The 27,296-nt window shown below is 26.5% G+C and overlaps 3 protein-coding genes across 15 annotated transcripts in view; 1 reads left to right on the plus strand and 2 right to left on the minus strand.

Moving 5' to 3' along the window:
• The window catches only part of LOC145197219 (serine-protein kinase ATM-like), a 44,382-nt gene extending 18,595 nt beyond the window's left edge, over positions 1-25,787 (minus strand). The window contains exons 1-34 of one of the 8 annotated variants that reach the window (XM_090078949.1): positions 25,560-25,652; positions 23,608-23,802; positions 23,251-23,296; positions 22,862-23,026; positions 22,405-22,570; positions 21,354-21,513; positions 21,185-21,259; positions 20,319-20,361; positions 19,958-20,031; positions 18,187-18,247; positions 17,901-18,061; positions 17,096-17,206; positions 16,625-16,805; positions 15,976-16,043; positions 15,617-15,805; positions 14,908-14,991; positions 14,650-14,725; positions 14,000-14,058; positions 13,067-13,154; positions 12,257-12,496; positions 10,552-10,641; positions 10,327-10,456; positions 10,008-10,147; positions 9,838-9,870; positions 9,265-9,347; positions 7,975-8,127; positions 7,611-7,744; positions 7,144-7,340; positions 6,876-7,040; positions 6,297-6,454; positions 4,663-4,897; positions 1,114-1,220; positions 838-961; positions 55-591 (exon numbers count right to left, since the gene is read on the minus strand). In XM_090078949.1, coding sequence (XP_089935075.1) covers positions 55-591; positions 838-961; positions 1,114-1,220; positions 4,663-4,897; positions 6,297-6,454; positions 6,876-7,040; positions 7,144-7,340; positions 7,611-7,744; positions 7,975-8,127; positions 9,265-9,347; positions 9,838-9,870; positions 10,008-10,147; positions 10,327-10,456; positions 10,552-10,641; positions 12,257-12,496; positions 13,067-13,154; positions 14,000-14,058; positions 14,650-14,725; positions 14,908-14,991; positions 15,617-15,805; positions 15,976-16,043; positions 16,625-16,805; positions 17,096-17,206; positions 17,901-18,061; positions 18,187-18,247; positions 19,958-20,031; positions 20,319-20,351 — 3,711 coding nt within the window. In that variant the 5' untranslated portion in view covers positions 20,352-20,361; positions 21,185-21,259; positions 21,354-21,513; ... (3 more) ...; positions 23,608-23,802; positions 25,560-25,652. Of the gene's footprint in view, positions 1-54; positions 592-837; positions 962-1,113; positions 1,221-4,662; positions 4,898-6,296; positions 6,455-6,875; positions 7,041-7,143; positions 7,341-7,610; positions 7,745-7,974; positions 8,128-9,264; positions 9,348-9,837; positions 9,871-10,007; positions 10,148-10,326; positions 10,457-10,551; positions 10,642-12,256; positions 12,497-13,066; positions 13,155-13,999; positions 14,059-14,649; positions 14,726-14,907; positions 14,992-15,616; positions 15,806-15,975; positions 16,044-16,624; positions 16,806-17,095; positions 17,207-17,900; positions 18,062-18,186; positions 18,248-19,957; positions 20,032-20,318; positions 20,362-21,184; positions 21,260-21,353; positions 21,514-22,404; positions 22,571-22,861; positions 23,027-23,250; positions 23,297-23,607; positions 23,803-25,559 lie in introns of those variants that run through there. The other 7 variants (XM_090078948.1, XM_090078947.1, XM_090078946.1 and 4 more) reach the window with 7 other exon arrangements.
• Positions 1-27,296, plus strand: part of LOC145194091 (rho GTPase-activating protein 24-like) — a 206,743-nt gene that overhangs the window by 33,434 nt on the left and 146,013 nt on the right. The window lies entirely within an intron of this gene.
• Positions 25,905-27,226, minus strand: LOC145195305 (large ribosomal subunit protein uL24m-like). The gene is made up of 2 exons (XM_090078976.1): positions 27,133-27,226; positions 25,905-26,839 (listed from the first exon to the last, which is right to left on the minus strand). Exon 2 carries the CDS (start codon positions 26,815-26,817, stop codon positions 26,023-26,025), a length of 795 nt encoding a protein of 264 aa, XP_089935102.1. The 5' UTR covers positions 26,818-26,839; positions 27,133-27,226; the 3' UTR covers positions 25,905-26,022.

Genomic DNA, 27,296 nt, shown 5'->3' on the forward strand with positions numbered 1-27,296 from the left:
AAAAACTTTTTTTTATTTAGAAAATAATTCAATAGCAAATCTAAAGTTACTTACATTTGGAATATCTGATCTTCCCACTGCACTTTTGATAGCAATAAGTCTATTATTAAGTTTATAGAACTGAGGTATATCTGGAAAGCTATCCAGTAACAAAAATGCATCAATTAGTTGTTCATTATGAGAGCAATCTAGCAATAAGTAGTTGAGCAATTTTAATGCAGGTTTTGCCTTTGGCATGCATAAATCCATGGAAAAACATTGAAGTTTATTTACTAATACTGGCAAATGAAAAATAATTTCTTTTAAAACAAAAGAATATGTTTCCATACTTCTACAAAGTAATTTAATTATTTTGAAACTAATAACAGAAATTCTTTCATTGGAATCAGAGCTCATTTCCACAAAAGATAAACATCTGTACAGTAGCTCTCGAGCTAAACTTGTTCCACACACTTCATCTAAATCTTTTAAATTCTCCAACAAAAAAGTAGCAAAAAAATAGTAGGAACGAATGTAAGACAACTTATTCAGCTCCTCTACAGACTTTGCAGCATAGAGAGCAATAGATAACAGAATATTCAGGACAGAGCTCTAAAATAAAGAACAGTTTGTAAGGAAATAAAAATAATTAGTTTTGTTGTTTAATAGCCTGTGGCAATTCTAATGCCTAAATTTTCTGTTATTACAAAACCATAAGAGAAATTATTAACAGTTAAACGAAAATATTTCCAACATTTATCTTTATCTCATCAGAAAACAATTTACAAAAAAAGAAAATTTCTTCAACCAAAATTTTAAAAGAGAGAAGTGGAAAGTCAAAGCAATTCAACTACACACTGGTGATCTCACAAAGATGCTGATTGATTGTTTTTTTGTACCAAAACAACTTGCAATATGAGCTATGACCATTTTTATTGCCTTTGAAGAAAAGTTTGGATGAAAGAAACATGGATCATCAACCCTAAATCGAAAGAAGTTCATGCAAAAAATAACACCAAGTTCTTAAAAACATGCTGAGAAAAAAAATAAGAATCTCACAATGGAAAAAAGTAATTTGAGAAGTTTTTTCGTTAATGAACACAAATGAAGTTTGAGGGAAAAGGATTTTCTTACCTTGTAAACTTTGAAACACACATACTTTCACCAGGTGGATCATGCACTCGTATTAACAACTCTACCATTATATCACAAAAATTTTTAACAATCTCTTTATTGAAAACCTGCGCAATGAAAGAAAAAAAAGTATGTAAGACTCAAAAAGCAAAATCTTCTCCCTAATAAATAATGATAAAAAAACAATTCAATTTTTTATAAAATAGTTTTTATTGACAGCCTGTTAGTTTTAATAGTTTTAATTTCATTGTGCTAAAACTATGATAAAGGACACAAATGATAAAGTCACCCTATGAGTTACTACATAACTACAGTGTTACATAATTTCTGGTATTCAGTAAAGTTTCATTTAATTCTACATATAAAAAAATTTTGTCTAAAAAATATGCATTAGAGCAATTCCATTGAGAAAAACGCCTTTTAAAAAATTAGTACGGATGTCAAAGATTTTATATGCAAAACCAATAACCAAAAATAGTTTCAAAAGAATTAATTCAAAAAACTTAAAAATGATTTGGGCTTCAATATTTAAAAACAGTAAACAACTGACAAAATTGAGGATTATTGTGCAGATAAAGAAAATTGTGGCTTGTTTCAAAAACTGGATCATAAATGTAATATGTAGGATTTATGTTCTTTGCTTTCACCCTTAAAACAAAGGGACAGTGAACATCTCTCAGATCAACATCTGATTAGTATACTTAAAGTATCATTGTTAAGGAACATTTAAGAACATTAAGGGACATTGATCTAATAAATTAAAAACGTCAGTTTTACTAAATCAATAGTCATCAATATACAAAACAATTGTTTTATTTTGAGGGGTTTTTTTAGAGGGAAGGGCTGTGTGAGGATTTGTGGCACCATTCCATGACCAAAGAAAGATGGTGTCCTTAAAAAATTCTTCTTGAGAAATTAACAGTCTTATTAAATCACCCCCTTCCCTAATCACTTTCCCTTCTCAGCAAAGATCATGGTAAACCAAAAATAATACAACATTTTAAATCATTATAACTATAACATAACTATTACTTACAATTATGTAATTATGTATAATAACGTAATTATATACTTACAACTTTTTCATTTTTTTTTTAAGAATAAAAAATTTGGTTTTTTTTTTCTTAATTTTTTTTTCTTAAACTCATTTAATTTCCTAATTTTAATCTATAGATTTGTTTCAGTTTCCTTTCTCATCATCCATAATGCAATAGAGAAAGTTTTCCTGTAAACAAGCAAAATGAATTACCAGCTAAGTTTCTAAAGACAACTTGTATATTTTTTCAGATTATTTGTTTTTCCATCAAATAAAAGAATTTTTTTGTCTAAATGGTAATTAATTTTGGTGGAGTTGACATCCTATTAAATGTAATTTTCTATTTATAGCTTTTTCTAGCTGAACAATGATGTAATTGTCTGCACCAGTATTTGAACTTGTATTGTTAAGAACCACAGCTTTAAGAGTCTCTATGCCATTAAACTCTTCTAGAACTTCTTTAATTAATAGTTGCTTTAGTAACTTCAGTTTCAATCATAGCAACTTTATACTTAATATATTTTATCTTGCCTTTGTTCCACTTTCATCTGTAAATGTAAAATATACTTATTTAATTGCTGGTATTATCATTGGTTTGCCTCCAAATTGTAACCAATTTTGTAAACAATTGTTTCTTTATCTCTTTTATAATTAACTCCAATAAATTTTAATTTAAAAGTCTCTATCTCATGTCTGATGCCAAGTTGGTCTCCCATTCAAAAATTTGTGTTCCCTCTCTGTTCTCTCATTGAAAACTTTCATATCTGTAACAAATTTACTCTATCAGTAACTGTTACTAAGCTATAATCAATGAGTAATTTTGTAGCTGAATGAGCAGCAGTATTATTACTAATTTCATGATGTATTGCTGCTTTTGCAAAGTTAAGCAAGTTTTTGTAATTGTATGAAACAGGTGTTTCTTCATAAAAATTTGCATTATAGCTGTTTTCAACATTTTCACCATCATCATCACAAGAATTGCCATTAGAATGTTCACATTAAATGAAAATGAGATTTAAAAATAGTTAAATCAAAAAAATTAGTTACACCATTAATTCTGTTACTGCTGGTAAACCCAAGTTAAGTAACAGTAGAGGAGTACTTAAGACAAGTACAAAATAAAATACAAAATCCAAAAATAAGAAGACACTTTTTTTATAACATTAAAAATTACTAAAAAGCACAAAAGTAAAAAGAAAAAAGAAAAGTGTACAAAATAAAATGAAAAAATGATAATAAACCTATGTACATATATTTATACTGACTTCTTAATTTGATTCATCAAGAATATTTTTTTCTGCGGTCTTTAACATCACATCTAACCAGTGTGCAGAAATTTATATTTAAACTGTTAAACATTTTTTGCATATAAACTATGAAACATTTTTTGCATATAAACTATGAATAAACTATGAAAAAAAGTAAGTTAACATGAAAAAATATTTTTTTAAATATTCAAAACTTAAGGAATAAGTTTTTACAATACCTTTCATTACATTTAACTACAAGCATTTCACATTTACATGCAGGTAAATCAAAACATTTTTCAAATAAACAACGCTGCATTTTTTTTGGCAATCAGTTGTTTATGGAACTTGCAGCTGAACTGTACAACTTTTTTAAATATAGGAAGGTCACTAACAGGAAGATCATCTGGTAGTCCTGCAAATCAAGACTTTATGTGATGAGGTCTATTTTTAAGTAACTTTATAACTTTTCCCATTTTAAATATCTATTTGAAAAATATATTTAGTTGCATAGAAAAATATCAACAGAAAATATCAACAGAGTATCAATATATTTTTGTTTCTTATTTAGTCATAGTTAGATTTATGCATTTTATGCATTTAAAAATAATTATAGAAAAAAAAAATTAATTAAATATTATTATCAATAAATATGACAGCTATTAGTAAACTTAATGAGTTATTCACACTAAAAACCTTTACTAAATATAAAAGCTATAAAAATTACAGATAATAACAGTCTTAATTGTCTTATCTTGAATGACAAAATTGTTATGATATTGACAAAATTCTTATAATATTAAAAAATATATATATGATATTAAAATAGTTTTTTACAACAACTTTGTGTTTCTGTCATTGGTGATTTATTAAAAAATTGAACTTTTTATATACATAAAAAAAAATTCTACCATGATGTTGGTTTGTTTACTTTATTTATGCTTATCATTTTACAATTTGATACAGTGCGCAATAAACTTAATAATTTAAACTTGTAATCTTTATGCTTTGATAGAAATAAACACTAAAAATAACTTGCCTTAATCAGTTTATATTTTTGATTAAAAGTTAATTATACCATTATTCTTAGTTTTAGAAATAGAACAGAATTTTCCTCATCTATCATTAGTTTTGGAATTGGAATTGGAACTGCCCTACTATTCATCTTATGTGGCAAAATTTCTATTTTTTCTTATTACATTTTTACAGGATTAAATTTTGGTACTCTCAACAAACAATACTAAAAAAATTACAATAAAATCTTACTTCAATTGTTATGTAGTTAGTGAGTTGTTCCATAATATCAAATGAAGGGTCTGAACAACTAGCATTTAGCATATGCTCTACATATACAGGTAAAGTGAATGAAGCAATCAAAACAAAACTATTAACCAGTAGTTGCTTCCAATTGCTATTACCAAGCCCATATTTCTGAAGATTTTCAATAGCCTTAAAATTTTTTCTTAATACCATGTATGGCACAATTTCTTTATGGTACTCTCTACAAAAAATGTATGTATATATGTATGTATATATATATATATATATATATATATATATATATATATATATATATATATATATATATATATATATATATATACTGTTAAACTGTGCAAAAAATATATAAACTGTGCAAAAAATACATAAATTACATAACAAATGGTTGACTTTAGTGCTCATCTTAAGACCTTTCTAATATTTTAACAAAGAATTCAAACAAGCAGTGTAGTATTGCCCATAAAAAAAAAAGTTGGAAAGTCCCATTTAAGCCCACACAATGATTATTAATCAGGTGATATTGTAAGATGTACAGAGCCTAGTTACTCATGACATGTCATTCTTGACATAAATAGATTATCAAGATAACAAATTGCAAAACTGCATTTAAAAGTTTAATTTGAAAGTTCATAGCATAAACCACTAACTGCAATAGGTTTAGATGCCTGATGTAAAATATCTTCAATAAAGATAAACAACAATATGATAACAACCTACAGAATTTAGTGATTTATTTTTAAAATTTAATAATCTATTTTAGTACATTGAAACTTGCTTAATGCTTAAGTTTAATGTCCTTTTTTGTATTATTATAAAAATTATTAAAATCAGTAGATTGCTGATTTTAAGATTCAGTTAATAAATTTTGCTAAAATAAACTTTAAAATTCATCAGCAGATGATTACAAGGAACTTCTAGAACTTGCAATCATACTTCTTGTTGGAACTATATGGTTTTCATTTCATAGACCTGCACCAGGGATGCTGAGTCATTTATGCTTTAAAATCTGGATATTTAGATATCAATTTAGACAAATAATGTAGGTTCTAACATACAACATGCAATTTTGAAGAAAAATTTAGTATTAGTTAATCTCTAGGCTTAGGGGGGACAAAAGCTGATGTCATATTTCACAAGCTTATAGGGAAACATTCTGTGGACAGAGCAAATTATGTGCTTATTATCATACCATCTTTTGTGACTAATTGCAAAAATTGAACCCTACTGTTTTATTGATTTTTGGGTAGCAGTAAGACATAATCTTAAAAAATATTACACATATAACAAATTATTTAAATGATAAACAGAAAAAAAAAATTGTTTTACTTAATTACTGAAAGACACACAGAAATTCAAAAGTAATAACTGTTTAAATTAAGCTTTGAATGTGATCAAATAATGATTTATAATATAGATATTTGTTGATCTTTGATCTTTGTTGTAGATCAATATTATATGAATAAAAGAAGCAATATCTTTCCACCCAGTGATAGAACAAACTTAGAATAAAAAATTAATTTTTTTTAAAATTGTCAGTTTATTTTTTAGTGGGATTTTTACCAAGAATTAATAAGTAATATTATTTGAAAATATTATTGATATTTTCAAAATCAACATACTTCAAAAAATCATCAAAAGACATTCCAAAACAACCTGATGGGAAATTGTCAATGCAACCATTCCTCTCCAGAAAATAATAAATAATAAAACCTAGTCTAGGCTTGATAAATGCAGCAGTAGTTTTGTAATGAAGTCTACTTGAGACATTTTCTAATGCCTAAAACAAAACAAAAAAAAAAAAGATTTTGGTGTGATCCATGTCAGCCAAATAATTGTCAATATAGTAAGACAGTAAAAAAACATGTTTTAGGTTGGAAATAAAATTACAAAACATTTAATCTCTGAATAAAAATATAGTTTGTTTTAATGAAATTCAGCACCCTTTAATATTTAAATCAATCCTTTTAATATTTAAATATTTAGTTTCTATGCATGCAATGAAAAAGTAAAATATCATTGAACTACATTATTTAGTTAGCTTCATTGCGTAAAAAAATTTTAAAAATCTGTCAAGTAGTTTTTTTTAGTAATTAAAAACTAAAGGGTGCTGAAATTGAACTAATAATAACTGTGAAAGTAATTTGGAAGCAATTTATATAAAGAAAACCAGCGTAAATAACTTAAGTGAAACTAAAAACCTTTAAAACTTCATTTGGTAGGAGCAACCCAGCTTCTGCATAATTAAACAAGGTTAATAATGCACTTTTATGAAGGTAGGTGTCACAGGCCATAACCTCACATAATGTTAGCACCACAATTAATTTCCTGTTAGAGGTTTCATCCTCTCTACAAGCATCTGATATCTGTAAAAATAAAATTTAAAAAAAGGGTTTTAAGTGAAAACAAAGTTATAAAAGAACAAAAAATTAAAATTCAGAAAATATAAATATCTTAATGTAACTTAACCTGTTTATCAAGGTGGATTAAACTACGCAGTGATTTTTCCAGTGTTTTTAATAGAAATGAAAAATGCTTTTCTTTCTCTTTTGGACTTTTGTTGAGAAACAAAACATTCAATAATTTAGAAGTGTGTATGCGCACCAACATACTGTCATCAACGAGAAGCTGAATGAGCAGGTAAGCAGGTGAATCCAAAGAATCTACTGAAATTTTAAATTATTATCAATAGCATTATGAAGTAGATAAAAAAATTTTTAACCAAATTACAATTACATAGCAATTTGTAATTAAATAAGATGCAAAGTTCTAAACGTTATTAGAAACATGGCAGAAAAATGGCAGGATAACAGAAACTAAGATCAAAAACAAAGTATTAACAGAAATCTTAAGAACAGCAATATAAAAACAAGAACAACACCACTGTTATCTAAGACAGCAATAAATAGCTTAAAACAAAAAGAGGAACTCTTTACCTTCATTACTCTCACTTTCATTTAACTCAAGTTTCCACATTCCTGAGTCTTTATTTTCTACCATAATAATATTTTTAAGAGCAGTAGCTAAATTAATTCGAAGCTCTGGGCAACACTTCTCTTTGCGTACTGACCTAAAATAACCACTAAGAAAATAGTTTCTTTTCAAAACTATTTGAATACTAAAAGCAACTTTATTTAGATTTTTTTATTCTTACTAAGATTATTATTATTATTATTATTAGTTATTAATGTCACTAATTTAATAGTTAGTTACACTATTAATAAGAATTAAAAAATAACATTAGTATTCAATAGATCAGAATATTTTATAAAAAAAACACCAAATTAACATCAAAAATACCAAAATACACTCAGAATTTTAATAATGTTTAAGCGAGCTTCATCAATCGTTACATCATGAATAAGATTTTTTATTCCCTGAATGTAACAAACCAGACCAGATAAAATTGCTGAACACACATCTTGGTCAAACCGATGCATAGAAAGAAATGATCTAAAATAACAGCATTAAGTATAATCACCTCCATATAAAATTTAACTATTTTTTATCTTAAGTGAATGTTTTTTGAACATAGATAATGCAATTGCTAATTTTTGTAAACAATTATTTTCTGAAAATACTGTATACTACTTCTAACTTCAAAAAAAAAAGTCACTTCCACTGCAGATGCATATCTCTAACTAAAGTTTATTTTTTGCAAAAAATAAACTTAGATTGGTGATGCAAAAATAAATTTATTAAATAAAATTATTTAGAAATATTTTCATATTTATTACATAAAAGATGTAATTATTTAGAAATAGATTTAGCACATTTTCTTCCAAAATGAACTCCATTAATATCTACTCAACTAAAACTCAAGGACACTTGTGTCTAACTCAATCAACTAATACTGTGTAGTTAAAGGTTGATAAATCTGATGAATTTTGACCAGTAATTTAGCAGGTTATACTGGGACATAACACTGGGGCATAATATGAACCTTCTTTGAACTGTGAGTAGGAATATCATCCTGCTGAAACACAAAAATATCCTCTAGGATTACAAACAGAATATGACAAGTTTTTCCAGGATCAAAATTACTAAGCTGATTTTAAAGAAATTCAACTTTTGACAAACTTGATCAACTGAGGTGAACATTTTTGAAGTGAACAAATTTTTGAACAACTGTTTTCAAATTTTCAAAATTTTCAAAAGGCTTCCTCTTTACATGAAAAGTCTTTTGGAAATGTGAAATCACAGTGAAAACAGTACTTAAAGACTTGTTAAGTATTTTGACAATGTTTTTTTGATCTGGTGCCATTCATGAGAAAGTTAATAATTGCTTGATTTTTAGTATTCATTTCCCCTTTTTAACAGTTTCTCTGCATTTGTATTTATTTTCAAAGCTTTTGCATAAACAATAACAGACTCTATACATAAAGATTGTTACAGATCAGAATTTTTTTGAAAGTGCTGTAAACTTTTAATGAAATTTGTGGTCACATTAGAAATAAAAAAATAAGCTGAGACTTACAATTCATTTGCACTTTTAATTGTTGAAAAATAATTCAAAATTCTTTTTAATAATAAAGTAAGTTTTAATGAGGACAAAATCATTCAAAAAAAAGTATCTAATAAAGGTTTTACCTTGAAAGTGTAACCAAAAAAAGAATGAATGTTGGTTGGAGAATAACACAGTAGTTTGCCATAAAATGATTACAACGAATTAACTGATAAAAAGAAAGAGAATGATTTGATATTCCAACTATTATTTTAATTTATATACATAAATATACATACACACACACACACATACATACATACATACATACATACATACATACATACATACATACATACATACATACATACATACATACATACATACATACATACATACATACATACATACATACATACATACATACATACATACACATTAGAGTGTTTCAAATTTTTTCAATTTTTGAAACTCAGCCTAACATGAAATGGTTGTCTGGGTATGTTAAAGTAATTTTAAGCTCAAAAAGTTTGATGTCAGATGATTATTAAAAACCTATCATTCTTCAGAAGGCTGGTGAGGACCTTACAAATTAACTTATTAATTTTAATAATAATTTTTTTATAGATTTTAGCCCAGTTATCAATTTTAATGTGTGTGTGTATGCACAAACCAAACTTTTACAAATTACATAGTGGCACATTAAAAGTCTCACTTACCATTTGTAATTGGACATTACTAACATCTTTTATCTGGAAGAAATTTTTAAATAACAGAAGTTTAAGAAAAAAGTTTATCATTTAATATCACACAATCAAAAAATGTAAAATTAAGAAAATTCAATTAAAACACCAGTTAAAAAAAAATGCTCAAAATTGTCTAAGAAAACCTCTTTAAAAATGGAGCAAAATTTTTCTTTTTCTTTAGTAAAACTCTCAGATTCTAATAGTAAGAACATTGCAACTTCACAAGATGTTAACTGTATTTCTTCAATTTCAGATAAAAGATCTCTTCTTATAGGATTGTGATCTAATGTGAACAAATCATGAAAAAAACTTTTGTTTTACTTGTTTTTATGTAAAATTTAAAGAAAACTTTTTATAAGCAGCATGTGGAATTATTATTCTCCTCTATATGAGAATGTTTTATTTCTTTACCATCCTTTTAAAAAATTTTATTGCCATAAAATTGTAAGGTGACAAGTATACCTGGAATGATGTAGAGCTTTTTTTGCAGACAGCAACTGTTCATTTCGCTGTCAATATCTGTCATCTCAAATAAATTTGATTGAGACATTGGTCCAGATAAAAATTCAAACGGAAGTTTTTGTTCAAAAACCTGCAATCATTTTAATGAACTAATAAAGGCATTCTGTAATATATGTAGAATGCATATATTACAATTAAAAAAAAAAGAAATGAATTGTAAATTACTTTCATCTCAGCAATGTGCAGGAACAGGTTAACAAGTGAAGGAGGCAAAACTTTTGACAGAAATCCAACCTCATCCAGGTAATAATAAATCTGTGGATAAAAAAAAAATTTACTACAACCACCAGGTTTTGAACTTTAAGTAAACTCACATATGTAAAAATGTTTTGATGCAAATTATTAATTTCAAGTCAATTCCAATTTGGGTCGGGAAAATATATTTGCTCACAGTCAAATTTTCTTTAGGTATATAATACCAAATGTACAATTGTAAAATGTACAATTTTTATGTGGAGTGCAGCAAATGCATACTTTTCTGTGTAAATTTCAAAGGCTGATAAAATTTATTTAAATAACAGAAGCTATGAGATACAAATGGTTTTACCAAAGCCTGTCACACAAGGAAGTAGAAAGGAGAATATCAGTTATTTGGGTATCTGAATGAAGATATACCAGGTGACTTACATCCAAAAAAGATGTGATTAACTTAACTTTATTATTTACCATGATTCACATTGCTGTATCTTAGAACAGGATATTCTCAAGAAAATTAAGAACGTATAATTAGCATGATACCCTGTTGGAAAATCACAAAAGAGTTAATAAGAGTTTCAAGCTAAACCAAAAGACTTAACAAAATTCACCTAACTATTTGATACTAGCAATTTAGATCCTGAAAAGGTGATCAAGAACCTAGCAGATTTGCAATTTTTAACATTGTAATAAGAATTTAAGACTGAATTCTTTGAGCATGCTTATATTAAACTTACCAAAAGAAGAAGCATTCAGGAGCACATCAAGAGGCATGCATTAATATTTTAGCTGTCATTTGTCAACACCATCTGCACAACATAAGCAAGAGAAGCTAAAGACAGTAAATAATCAGAGGAACTAAACAGCCTTGAATAAAGTCTGCTTTGGATGGATTGCCACAATTATATACTCGAAAGTTTTTTTTTTAGATGCCTTCAAAGAATATAACATTAGAAGACTATATATGGGATCTGAACTTCTAGGTCTTTAAAAACAATTGGGCCATAAAAAACATCAGTCAAAAAAAAAAGCTGCACTATTTATACTGACTGTCAGAAATTAAGTGTTGCGAACTGCAAGAAATGATATATGTGAAGATCTTGAACTTCTATCTCTGACAACTGGTTGGTTGGATATCACAAAATGTATCAACAACTCATATAGCTTTTTGGATGGTAAAGGCCATATACTTGTTTAAAATGGAGAACTTTACATGAACTAAAAGAACTAAAAAGTTATTACAGAGTTGTTTTTGTCTATCTATCTTGAGGTTCACTAGCAGAACTGCAACAAACTTCGCATAATTTTCAAATGCTTCTATCAGAAAGCTATCCTATTTCAAAAAATGAGGTCAGAACAAGAGTTACACTTGCTGACATCCATTCTAATACCATTTTTTCTTGATCATTCGTTCATATTATTGGAATTGAGGATGACTTCCTTAGTGTTTAAAAAAGTATTAATAAAAAAGTAAAAAAATCTCTCTGCTCATTCCTTTAAAATAGTTTGATCAGTTATAATGAAAGTTAGGATCATTAACTTAGATATTGTATCTATTAAAAACTGTTTGGTTATCAGGATTCTGGTTTAAGTTATAATAAAAATGTTGCTGGACAAAAAAACTATTTAAAAATTACATATGTTAATGACATTAAATAACTCTTCAAATACTTACAGCTTTTCTGTAGACAACTAAAGATTCAATGATAGATTTATATTTGCCATTGTCTTTGCAATTTATAACTTTCTCAAAAAGATGTAAATACTTCCCCACCACTTGTTCTTGCATAGAAAATACTTTTTCACCTACTCTTGTTCCTTTTAAAAACATTTCATTATGCATAATGAAATGCATCAGAAATACAAAAACATTAGTGGTTAATTTTAAAATCCGAAACAAGTCAGATTCATTTTCCTAAAAAAAGAAAAAAAAAAAATTTTTAATCGTACTTATTACCAATTATTATAAAATTACTATAAAAATCTAGTAAAACAAATAATAAAAATGTAAAAAAAATTTTTAAAATTTGGATAAAATTTCAATTATCAAGGATGTTTGTACCAATTTTGAATAATGTCTTTAGTTTTGCAGAGTTGCTGAAATATTTTAAGTTTTGTCAAATTGACTAGTTTATTTTTATATAGCTTTTTTTCTTTTTTTATTTTAGAGAACTAATAAGAGTTCTTCATGAAAAGAATGCCTAGATAAAATTTAACAACTGATTTCACAACTAAAGTATATTTTTTTATTTTTTGGATAAGTTGTTGAAAATAGTAATTTGGCAACAGGACTGAGGAAACACATGGCTCAACTACATTCTAGTAGCATATATATTGTTGATGTTTTCATAGACAATCTGTATTCACATACAGATTGTCTATGAAAATGTCAACAATAAAATTAGATTTAAGGAAATAAATGTACTTGATGTATGTTTTATTATTTTTTAGTTTTTTCATAAAAATTTCAAAAAAATTTTCTCACCATAGCAGAATAAGTTACAACAAGATCTACCATGAAACTTAGCTTTTCCAAGACAGTTTTCTCAATTGTACTCAGTCTGTCATACTTTCTTTGAAAAAAGGGAAAAAAAAACAGTTTTTTTACACTAAAAATTAAAAAAAACTTGTACTTTTTTCAGATATTTTGAAAATTTCTTATTGAGTTATCACAACTAACTTATCACAACTTACTTGACATTGTATTTTTAAACACTACTTGATAACATTTTCTACCTAAAAACTCAGTTAACAAATAGTGAGCCTGTTTAATTGATAAATTATCATTCAAAAAACAAATGATCTTTGAACAAATGATTTTTGAACTAAATAAAATGTGAATTTCTGTTTTTAATTCTTGCATACCAGAATTTTTGAAACAGTGATTTGCTTACTTTCTAGGTTATAAACAACATACTTACAATTAAAACACTCTATACAACATTTTAACTGGTTTGCCTTTAAAATCAACTTATCAGATCCAAAAACTTTCTTTTTAAGAATTATCATGGATCTTCATAATACATTTTCATAGTATTAAAAAATAATACATCATGACCTTTTAAAAGGGTCATGATGTACTTTAGTGTTTTCTGGATTCATCATTAGATAAACTACAAAAGATGTTCACTTCTTTTTTATCTTTACATTTTTTTCTTTATATTTGTACCTTTTTTAAAACATGGCAAAGCACTTTTTATTTCATTTTAGATAACAATATTTTTTTAAAAGAGGACTTAATGTTTTTTGGAGTTTTTAAATGTATGAAAATGTTTCTTTACTACGCTGGTTGTAGCTTTAAGAATTGTAATATAAAACTTAATAAAACTTAAGGTGTAATTATCAAATGCTAGATTAGCGTTTAATTCATAAAAGTTTTAAAAGATTGAACCTATTAGAATAATATAAACACGCATACTTAAACATATCTTTAGAAAACTTTGATGGAATTCCAGTTGAAAAAGATTGATTCTCCCTCTAAAAAAAATTAAATTAATTTATCTACTACAATATTACATAAACATTAGGGATCGCCAGTGTACAGTATACTAAAAATTTATTGTACAGTTTACTGTATAGTATACCGTAAAGAATACTGTAAAGTATAACATAAACTAAACTTTTTAATCATTGATTTTTTTGATTACTATTATTATCATTTATTTCAGATCAGAGAAATCTGTAGAATAAACAATCTTAAATCTTAAAATGGTGAAGAGCAGCACAAACAGCCTGGTATAAAAATATAACAACTTAACAAATTAAAGTTTATACTAAGTAAATCTAAGAAACGAAAATTAAATTGAAAAAAAAAAAAACACTTTAATCATTACAAGTCAAATACTAGACATGGTCCAGTAATTTAATTCATTAAGAAAATATAATTATTAAATTAGCAAGCCAGTCCAAAAATACTTCACAAATAAAAGTAAACAGGTATACTAATCTGTATAGTAACTTTTAATATACCAAGTATACCGTAAAGTAAGTATACCGTATACTGTAACCGGCGATCCCTAACAAACATAAGATCCCTAACAAACATAATTTTTAAACAAAAATTCATACCATTTCAATAGATAAAATCTGAAAATCCTCTTCTGTAGCAAACTTATGAGCAAATTTGGGCAGTTTTACTGAACTACTAAAGATAATTTTACAAATGTTGTAAACAATATGATAATTTGCTCAAAATTATATTTTACCTTCATATAATATCATTATCATTATCTGTTAACTTTTCTTCAATGTATTTTTGTGATTCTTTAACCACAAAAATATATTGAAGAAATGGTTACAAAATTATATAAATAATACAAAACTCACCAAAAATTGTTTGTTTTACAAAATGCAATTGGAGAAGAAGATATTAAGCAAGATAAAATAAATGCTACCAATGATAAATCTTCACTAAAGTAACATCAATATTAATTTTAACAACACAGCAACAGATTTTTTTGTTGAAGTGTGGATTTCTAAACAAATATTTTAATCAATAACAAGAAATGTCAGATAATTTGTTGGACTCATTTTACCTGTATATAACATAACTACTAATGGGCAATTAAATTACAATTAGCATGTATTGGTCTAAGAAATAATTTTTAAAACTTGTATGAAAACCAAATTTCACCAAAGATATTGTTATATGAAACATAATTTGCATAAAACAATCAGTCGAGAACAGACTGAATGACAAAAACAAGGGTTGAGATTAATGGCATTATATTTCATTTAATAAAAAATAGTTCTTTTAATGAAAAACAACATATCAAAAAAGGTATTTTATGTTAAAAAAAAATCACTTTTTTTTTTAAAGAATACTCTTACAACTATTGTTATTCAAAAAAGTCTTTAGTAACAAAAGATGTAACAGAATTATAAAAAAAGATGCAATCCATTCATAATGGTTTTAATTAGCCTTTAGAATGGTCATAGTCTAATAATATAGGCTTATAAACCTGCATGTAAAATTTTATTGTTATGAGCTCTGAATTTTTTCTTAGTTTTAATAAAACAATAAAATTAAACTTACCTATTAATTTTCTCAAACAACTTTAAACTTTCTGTTTCATCAGGAAAAGGCATGAGCCAATGCAGTAGGTAATGGCGCAATGGATGACATGAAGAGACGTTACTGCTGAACAATGAATTGGTAAACAAATCCAGATTTTCTGGGAAATATCCTGATTCTAAAATTACTTTCAAAAGATTGAGGACTTCACTAAAACAACAAAAAGTATTTATATAGAAAAAAAAACAACATTTAAAAAATATAAAAATTTGCATTATAATGAGCTATATTCTCATCTAAGAAAATCTTTAGCGTGAAAAAACAAGCAAAAAACAAAAGAAATGAACTACAATAATTTAGACCAGTACCAGAAATTTTACCTTCTTGGTACTGCAACATTTATTGAGAATAATCTGAATATATCTGAACTACAACCAACTAACTTATTCTGTAAAAAAAAAAAAAAAAAAGTAGCCAAATTTACAGCATCAACTCTTTAGTTAAATGTATCTATAGAAATTTTCCTGAAAATTTTTAAGGCAATCATCTTTTTGTCGTCCTACACAAAAGTTTATGAAGAACAAAACAAAAAAACACTATCACTTGGGCTCATTTACTTATGTATCTCTAATAAAACTTAAGTTTAAAAGTTCTGTTAACACATTTGCTGCTGAGCCATTTTTCATTAACACACGCACTTGACATAATAGTCTAAGAGTATACTCATAGTTGACAGTTTTGGAACCAACCAGTGCTATGAGTATGCTCTTAGTCGGCAGCAAATGTGTTAAAACAGAAAAAAAATTTATTAAACTGATAGTGTATTTTTTCTGTTTTAACACAAAGATAAAATGCATAAAGTAAAAGTCTTTATCTAATCTTTTGAACAAACAATATTTTAGAATGTCTAAAACTTGTTTTAGGTTTATCATTTGGATTAGAACTATTTCTATTAAGCCTACAAAAAAGACTATAACTAGCATTACCTTACTTAAATTTTCATAACTTTTCTTTTATAACAAAAATTACCTTCCATAAAAAAGTCACCACATTAATCGCCTCAAATAAACCTGGATCTGTATTATAAACTTTTAAACAAGCTTTTGATACAGAAAAAAATAATGGATTTGTATTTTCAGCAATAACATCAGGTGGCTGTGCTAACAAGATAGACAAAAGTGGCTTTAATATCCATTTCAAAATCTCTTTTCTAAAGATAAAAATATCAAGTTGGAATTTTTAGGGAGAATAATGGTTTCAACCAACTTTTACCCATTCAAGTGTTAGGAACATGCAATAACAAGGAGTCAATCTCAAAACAAATTATTTCTACATATATAAGTAATTTGAGCTATTTTTCAGCTATATATATATTAAAACAATTTACAAATCTTTCTGTTATTTTTTTTAATTATTTTATTTTTTATTTAAATTAGCAAATCTTTTTCTTTTTTTTTTTACAAAAAAAAAAAAAAAAAAGCTAAGATTAAGTAAACTTACTTTTTACAAGAGAGAAGGTTATGATGCAAAATAGAAAGAAAATCAGTTGACATGTTATTTTTTAGCATAATCAACTTGTGGGTCTTGAAAAGCTCATCCAGCATTTGCAACCTGGGAAGATTTTGAAAATAATTTTTATTACTATTATTGCTCAAGGAAACACAGATGCAGCAAAAAAGGTAAAGTAACCATTTTATAAATTTATTTTGTTTACATGCTTTTAAAAAATTTTCTAAGATTTTCTGATAAGAATTCAAAATGGAGAATGTCAAAAATCTGGGATGTTCACAAATTTCCAATTTGATACAAGAAATCTAGTTAAACATAAAAAAATTTAAAACTAAAAAAAACTAATGTTTTCAAAAACATTTTTAAAAGTAAAATGAACATTGTTCTATCAATACTAAAAAAAAAATTTTATAATTTGGCTTACTTTATATTGAATATCTTGATTAAGACCAAATAATAAGTCTTAACACATTCTCTGTGACAAACAACTTAACACAAGTTTGGCATAGTGGAACTAAGTATTGGGAATTGACAAAACTCAGATTTAATGAATATTTGATCTGCTGCAGGTAATGGCAAAAAGTGGGCCTTTTGTAAACCCATTTTTTTAGATGTAGAAGTATTGAAATTATGACTGGTTGGCACTGGTCTTTCTGGATATTATCAATGATGGTAGTTTAGTATTGGAAAGATTAAGAAAAAAATTACCTGCACAATATGTGCTAGAAAAGATTTTTGGTACAAATAAACAAAGATCTAAAAATAAAAAAGAATAATCTGACTAAAAAATGTATACCATACTACCGAAGAGTCTGAGTCTGTAACTTTTTGCATCCCCTGAAGTAACATATCTAATGGTGAGTCAAAAGACACTTTAGTTTTTTTGCGAGCCATTCCTGTACTTGCAATTGAGAAATTAAGCGATGTATTTTGATTTTCTGCTGTTAGAGCAAGCATCTAATTAAAAAAGTTTTTTGATAAAAATGATTTAATATATTTTTGCATATAAATATTTTAAACAACTAACAAAATAGGATAATGCTTACTAGGAAATTTAGTTAAAGATTTCCTAGGAAACTCACCTGAGAGAAAACTGATGCTGCAAACTGAATCATATCTATTTCTTCACAAACAGTTTTGTTGCTGAAAATAAATCATGATGTGAACAAAATATGTTTCATTAAGGTACAGAAAAAGATTTTTTTTTTAAGAAAAGAAAAAAAAGTGTTGTAATTTTTAAAACAAAGATTATAAACAGTGTGAATTTTATGTGTTCATTCTTTACATTGCCAGCCAAAAGCTTGAGATCACTTGTGAGATACATATAAAAAATGTAAAAAATGGCCAAAATCATCAGTGCAACCATTAGGTGTTATCTCTGCTTTGCTGATTATTCACTAATTTAAAGAAATTTTAAGCATAAGCTTAGATCTCATTTTTATTATTTCATGCTTAAATATTACATCTATTGTATAATTTTTGACACTTAGGAATGCACAAGTGTCATTAAAACTTTTTAAAGTGAAACAGGATTAAGTGGGGGTTGTTTTTCCAATGCTAGATGGAGATTTAGTTAAAATCAATGGTATGATAAAAGAAGGAGAATAAAATAAAACTCTTGAATACTTGTCATATTTTGCAAACACCATACCTTGTTAATTTATTCATTAGCTTTGATTTTTTATTTCTTTAATTATTATATCAAACATTTTTTTTATAGTTAAAAACTCAATCATTCTTTATTAAAAAAAAGAAAAGCACAAAATATAACAGAATATAAGTTTATTTCAAATTTCTATTTTAACAAATTGTTTAAAATTACTTTCCAGGCCCTTAAAATATAGTAACTAATTACAAAACCTTTCATAAATATAGTAACCAATTACAAACCTTTTATAAAATATAGCATAAAGTAAACTTTTGTAGTTTAAAGACTTAAATGCAAACTTTTTAAAGTGCAATTTGCAGTGGTTTTTCAATTTTGTTGTAAAATTAAGTGAAAAAAGAAGATTTTATTGATGCATGATTTTTATCTCAAATTCAACTGATACTGTTTTTTAAAATTTCCTAATTTAGTTTATAATATAACCTTATACCAGCAATTATAAAAAGTCACAGACAGCTCTACCCAAAAATTAGGTTACTGTATATTAAAACCCTTTCAGAATTTCATCATAAAGAAATCAAATTCCATTTTAATCACAATATTCACATCCCTCCTACTTTTATACGGACTTGGGACCGTCACAAACTTTGTGGTGAGTTAATGTAAACAACGCTAAAGTTTTGATTTAACTACATTTTGAATATAAATTGAATTGTGAGTAAAAATTGAATGCAAAAAAACAATCTTTATAAAAATATTGTCTTTTAAAAATATTATTTAAAGAAATATTTTCAGTAATTTAGCAACTCTCAAGGTATAATAGAAAATGACAAATTTTCTAGAAATCATCCGTTATGCTTTTCAAGATTGCTATTTGTAAAAGATATTATAATATATAAAGGCTTTTTAAAACCATAAAATGAATATTGGGATTGCATCAAAGTGTTTCAGGTAATGAGAAATATTTACAGAACTTTTAGTGATTACCCAAAAATTACCCTAAAATTAAGACTTACAACAACAATCTTTCTCTATTCAAATGATTGTCTTCTGATAAAAATTTAAAGTTCAGTGTAAATGCAATTTTCAAAAGGAGTAAATAAATAAAAACACATACAAAAAGAATTTCTGTATGTATTTGCATGTAACATTTCAAACATGGATTGAGATGCATCCACTCAAATAAATAAAAATAAAAATATATACAAAAAGAATTTTTGTATGTGTTTGTATGTAACGTTTCAAACCTGTGGATTGAGATTCGTCCACTCATGTAAAAAAATTCCTGGTAAACTAAACTAAATAGCTCATGTAAACATTCCTAAAAGAAAATATTTTAAACAATTATTTTATAGCAAAAAAACAAAAGAAGTTAAAAATAAAAAATATATTTTGCATACTTATAATTATTGCAAAAAACAGCACAGACCTTAAAACATTTAGATTATTCTAACAATCAGATAATCATTTATATCCAAAACTAATATCAGATTCATGAAGTATTTACAATAAAAAAAGTTTTAAGATTTTGAGAAATGTTTCTTTTGATGAAACATCATACCAAATTTCATTACAATAATAAAGCTTAAACTGATTTCTTATGCTTACAGAATGCTGCTGGTCTGAGCAATTTTTCGCCATAAAAAATTCCCTTAAAATATAAAAATTAGATTTTATCAAATACGATTAACAATATTTACATTATCAAAGTTAGGAGCATTTATTTATTATTTTGTTTATATCCTGGCAAATATTCACTAAATGTTTTACATTACAGTGACATCTTACTCTTTCTCAAAGTTTGAGTTTTCTATTGAATTTTTTAGTTATGCAACATATAAAGAACATTTAAAAAAAATCATAACATCACGTGGGCCAGAACAATCTCTTTTCTTATTTATTGACAATTTAACTATCTGTAAATTACCACAAGAAAAAAAATTTGTTCTGCCAGATGCATGTATTGCACACATTGATGGTATTTGCATTTTTAAAGATTCTTTAGCAGAAACTGTGAGTAGGTTTCCTAATTTTTTGATTTGAATTGTTTTGCTTTCTGAATTAGGTTCATTAAGTTTAATTCATTACTAACTATTCATTTTCTCTATAAATGTTGCATTTATTCATTTATGGAACAATCTACATCCTAATCTTTGCCTTATGACCAGATTTTCTTTTGTCAGGTCTTAAGAACAAATATTAGGCAAAACAACCATTAATAACACCATTTATAATATTTAAAATAAAATAAAAGGGTTAAGAACAACTACTTTTACAGGCTTCCAAAATTTTTTTTTTTGGGGGTGGGGGTTGGGGGTTGGGTAGGGGGGATTTTATGAGGTAAAAAATTGTTTAAATGAACTGCAAGTCGATTTTTGAATGGTAGAATTTTGTAAACAGTTTTTTGTTTGAACTTATTTAAAAAAGGAGATAAATGTCAGATGGCAAAAGTATAAGTGGCACACAATATTTACCTGCCAGCATCTATTCTTACTGCAACAGTATTTCTGCATGACTAAAAGTTTATTGAAGAATTCAACAAGCTGAATCTAAGTTAAAATAACATTTCTAAATTTAAAGTTTAACAGCTAACATTTTAGTATAAACTCATAAGATGAACAAATTGTCATAATTTCAATATACCTTTATATTTGGAGCATGATACTTCCATATTTGGATGAATACAGAGAACAGCTCTTCGCTCATTTGACATAATTTTTTCCTAATATCTAATATACTTGCTTGACAAAATAAATTAAATGAACGGAGAACTATTTCCAGATAAGCAAGATTTTTATCCAGCCTATAAAAAAAATATTTCATTGAAATATCTGTCTTTACACAACACTATAAAAAGTTTTTTTTTATCTAAACAATACAAGTTTAAAACAGCAACATGTGATGTTAATACTTTTGTCATATGGTGTAGTTTATACTTTAACAGTATCACATGGTGTAGTTTATACTTTCACAATGTCAAGTGTTTTTTATATGCATGTTTATTAAAAAAAAGAGATCTAGAGCTCATATTATTAGTTTTACATGTACTGGAAAAACTTAATACATGCAAGTACTAAGTGTATTTGAGTATAAATTTAGAGTCATCATTCCAGAGAAAATTGCCTCAACCTTTTGATGTGAAGATAGTGTTTGATAAAATCAATTTTTGCAACCCAATTCTAATAGGAAGGCAATTGTCTCTAGGCAGGCCATGTTTAAAACAATCCTAAAGCATGCAAATAATATTTTATAGTTTAACACCACAATTGGTTATGTGTTTTTTTTGTAGTTTTTTTAATCAACTAATCAGTTGTAAAAATAAACAATAAACTGGTTTCTTAGAGTGTCTTTTGACAGCTTTGTGTCTGTTTTGCTTATTTTTACATGAAGTCATGCATTTTTAATTAACACACTATCTAGTCAATGTATTAATCAAAAAAGTATGACTCCAATCGGATGAGGTGGTCTCATCTTTTTGGCTGCTACTGTGTATAATCTCATTTAACAGATTACCACAATCACTATACTTGAGAGTATGAATCCAGAAAATCAAAATGTTAAATGCAAAGATTGTACTATATGCCACATAATTTTTGACTAACACTTAAAATAATATCGCATTTGTTAACTGTGTGTGATTTTAAACCATTTTTCATAAATACATTTTGGAACAATTAAAATAAGGCAGACTCACTTTCCTGACTTAAAAATCCTTTCAAAGAAACTCAGCAGAAAATCATTTGGAATTTTAGAAATAAACAATGACATCATAAGTAATTGTTGGACAACTTGAGCGTATTGGACAGGAGAAGTAGTTGAAGGATACTCCATTATAAATTTGCAGTAAATCATTAAGATCTCTAAAAAAAATTATAAAATAAAAATACTTGTTTTAAGCAGTAAAATAGTTTAAACTTAAAATAATATTTATAGATGAATTGTTAATTTATTATTTATTTGTTCAAAAATTCCTGGATGACTTAAGAACTTATTTTAAAACAATGCATCTTTTGAGCATTTAGTGAACTTTTTAACATTGTTTATTTTCAGTTCTGTTTCTACCTTTCAAGTACCTTTTTTATACAAAAAGGTACTTGAATAGACTTTTTTTTTGATTACATAAATGAGATAGAATAATGACAAAGGTTTACCTTGCCAATTTTTAGTAGTTAATTCTGCAGAATGCTTATGCTTTGTCAAGAAGGCTTTAAGTAGGATATTACTATATACTCCAATAAAAGGGCTGCTTTGATCAACCTTTTGTAAAATGTTTATCACATGATTAAATACATGAGATGCCTTAATCTGTGGACCTCCTAAAACAAAATGTTTTTATATAGGGTACATTGTATAATTTCTCAAACAAAAAAAGCTTTATAAAAAAAAAAATCAATGAAAGTTAATTTTCATTGGGTAAACTAATAAACATGAAAAAGACAATGTAATGAAATGAAAATATATTTTTTCATTTCATTACATTCATCTTTTATCAAAGAACCCAAACTTTATCAAACATAAATAAGCAAAAAATTTGTCTCACTCTCTTCTGCAATTTGAATGACATATTGATAAAGATTAGCAACTTCCTATAACAGTTGTAATAAATAGGAAAACTATTCTTATCTACAAACTCTGCAAATAAACCATCAACAATACTTCAAACATAATAAAATCAAGCAATTTAAAATAAGGACATCTATGCACAAATTTTTGTTAAAAAATAGATGAGTCATTCAAAAAAAAATTTACTACTTAATATTTCGTGCTTTGTTAAAAAAGTAAAAAACTTATGATTTATAAAAATCATAGCTTATTTAGAGAAAACTATGCAATCAATTTTTAATTGTGAAGATAATTGTTACAGCACCTTAAAATATGAACTAATTAAAAAGATAACCTTATGCCTTCTCTTTATAGATTCTAGCTGCATAGATGGTTTTACACTTTCAATTTCAATCAAATTATATTGTGATACTCTTTGCACAATAAAATCCCAAGTGATATCATGGCGCAATTTGCGCCTGCTATTCTCATCCAATAGTAAGACTGTTTCTTTTTCTTTTAAGAAAACTTCCAATTTGTTGGCACTTTGCTAAAGCATAAACAAATTGATTTTACAAGTACTTTTTTAATGCTGCTACTTTTAAAACATTTTAATGTCTAAAAGGTTTTAACTTTTCAAAAATTTCATGCTAGCTCTTTCTAACCCAAAGGAAATTAATTTAAAAAGTAGCAGACATGAATGCTAATAATTAATGATTAACAATTCAGCTTATTTTATCTAAAACAAGATTTGAAAAGTAAGAACTAAAATAAGATTGTAAACTAATCAATAAGAAATGAGAAAAATTTTTACTTAAAGTAAGAAGTATTCTAGCAAAGGATTTACAACAGTATGTAGGAAGAAGGGTTGGAGAGGCTTATTCCCCTGATTATCTACATCCAACAATTAAGCATGGGGGAGCTTCTGTTCTGGTATGGGGTTGTATTTCATCATCTGGAGTAGCTTATTTAATCAGAAATGATGGCAAACTGACAGGGAAACAACATGTAGAGATTTTAAGACATGCAATACCGTTAGTGACAAAATGTATTTTCATAGATTGCACATATCTATTTGATAATTTAAACTAATTAACTTGACAGATTTTAAAAATTTTTAAACTAATCAAAAAACATGAATTTTAACTCCAAGTACTTTAGTACAAATTAGTGTTGTTATCAACTTCTACTAAATCAACTAAAACCCAACTAGTTAAAAGTCAAAATTAGTCAACTTTGAAAAATTGATTAGTCAATTTAATTAACTATGGGTTTCCTACTAATCAACTAAAAGTCGATTTAGAAGGTAATTATCCTAACATCATTATTTCTATTTTTTCACCTGATTTAATATAATTAATCTTTAATATTGTTATGATGCTGACCAGTTAGTAAGGAGATTTTTTTTAATCCAGCCTAATATGAACCTAATTTGCTGAATCAAATAAACTTAACTCTTAGCTTATTGTATGTACCACCACTTCATTAATATATTTCCTTTTTCTCATTATAGCTCACTTTTTAAAAGAAAATGTTAAATGTGTCATGGTACTCAGTTAAGGATGCAAAAAGGTTTTGTAAATCTGCCACCCCAAAAAAAGTTTAGCAGCCCCATCTGCCCACACCTATTTATGCCACTGCTTTTTAATTATTAAACTTTTTGTTGATTTAATGCTTTAATTATTGTGAAAAATGATATAAAACGCCCATCTGTGTTTTTTTTTCTCTTTTCTTTGTGATTGTTATTTCCATTTTATTTTTTTTGTTTATTCAACTTTAATTCACCTAACAGATTAGATGAATTAAAGTCAAACAAAGAAAATGCTCCTAATAACAGCATGTGTTAGCAGTATTACATAACACCTAGTTTTTTTGTTAATCTCTTAAAGTTCTATTTATTTCATAGCATCTAAAAAATAAAAAGTCATGTAACATTAAAGTATATGATTATAATAAAAAATTTTATTCACATATTTCGACTAAATCGACTTTTAGTTGACTTAGTCAATTTTAAAAATGTATTAGTCGATTTTGGTCAACTACAAAAATTACATTAACACTAGTATAAATATTCAATATATTCAAAATATAATTTATTAAAAATTTTTATTATAATCAAATGGTACAAGATAGTACCAAGTTAACTTGTTCTATTGAATGATCTTTATAGTATAAGCATACCAATTTTAAAAAAGGATTTTTACCAATTTAAATAAAACACAATACCTAAAAAACAAATTTGTAAGTATACATGCTGTATATAATAATTAACCACAATGTATAAAGTATTTTATTGAAAATAAATACCTTCCGTTCACTTTGCTTTTCTGATATCAACCCCAAACAAACTCTGCCTATATCTTGAGCTAGTGTAGACATTTACTATACTTATTTACCCCTAATCAAAATGTTTATTCAATTTGTGTATAGAATGATTTATATAGTTTAACAATTCAAATACTTTTCAAAGTAAAAAAAAAAAGTTATAAAGAAAAAGAAAAAGAAAAAAAAGCTATAAAAACTATAAAAAAAAAAAAAAAGATAATATGAAAACAAGTATTTTACGGGTAAAGTAAATTTTTCCTGTATCTTAAAGTTTTCATATTAACAGATACAAATTCAAAGGAGAAAACCATTAGAGCACAAATCATATAACTTTGAGTAAAACAATCATTTATTTTTCAATTTTTTTGTTTTAATTAAAATTTAAAAAAATTTTAAATATTTATTCAAATACATAAGAAAAACAATATGAGATACAGATTTACAACTAAAGCCAGGAAAAAAATCTTTCTTTTATATTTGCTAAAAAAGACTTATTTTCAGGAACTGGATCTGATTTCAATAATTTTTCTTGAATTACTTCTTCTTCTATTTCTTTCATTATTAAGTCTCTTCTTTCAAGCTCTGCTTTTTTTACTGACATTGGAATGTTCATTTCTTTTATGATTTCTTCATGGAAAAAAAGCAATGAAGGCATATATGTGTATTGCTGAACAATATCTGCCCGTGTGTCAAAATCCCCTTCTTTCACAGCTGACCTTTCTTTCCAGTCATGTCTTTCAAATGGAGGCTTTGGAATCACATTCCCAGTTTCCTTACAGACACGTACTTTTTCACCAAGTTCATCATAATGTATAGCAATGTCAGTACCCTTCCCAGTATGAGGATTAACTAATTTTACTTCAGAAAAATGAAGAGGCTCCTCTGACAAGATAAATCCTGGGTTTCCATCACCTATGTCAGGAATGAATTGTCGAGAACAATTAAGACCAACAACTTTTAATAGATTCTTTTTAAGGGCAACAGCTCTAACTTTGCCTTGTTTCCCTGTGTCTTCACCACAACAAATTTCTACTAAGTCATTACGAACTATACCCCAATCTTTAATAGGGGCAACTTTGAAAACTTGACAAGGTGGTTTAGCTTTTGTTACACGATAAGTTTTAGGATACTTTTTTGTTTCCCACTCCACCATTCTAAATGGTAAGGGTCGTCGTGGAAATGGACTCCAAGGCAACCTTTGAGTTACAAACACTTTCTCTATTTTGGCAGGACGAGGCATTTTTTTAAAACTGGTATTCTACCTATAAAAACAAAATTTAAAGTTAATTAGTTAAATTCCGTCAAATATTAAGATGATATCTTGTCTTAACATTTTAAGATATTTTTTTATCACCATAAAACCATATATTAATATCATAAATGTGCTTATTGATTAGAAAACCAATAGCCTGTGTCTAACTTAAATGTTAAATTAAAGAACTATCAAGTACAATAAAATAAGAAAACTATGGATAACTTTAGACAGAACTTTAAGTAACATTCACTAATGCGATTCTAATTAAAGTTATTGTAGGCAACAGAATTTCACACATACAAGTATATATCCTTTTCTTGGGTTTTTAAGATGCGTGATATAAAAACCAAAGAATTTGACTTTCACAAAGTCTCGATTTCCCGCATTTTTACGGTGGTCATTCTGACAATTACCGTGAATGGGGGTGACTATGAACGCTTTTTGAACATTTTTGCATCATGGAA

This window comes from Hydra viridissima, unplaced genomic scaffold (assembly GCF_058129835.1).
Source record: "Hydra viridissima isolate aposymbiotic clone 2 unplaced genomic scaffold, HvirCarnegie_v1 scaffold_2, whole genome shotgun sequence".
NCBI classification, from domain to species: Eukaryota; Metazoa; Cnidaria; class Hydrozoa; order Anthoathecata; family Hydridae; genus Hydra; species Hydra viridissima.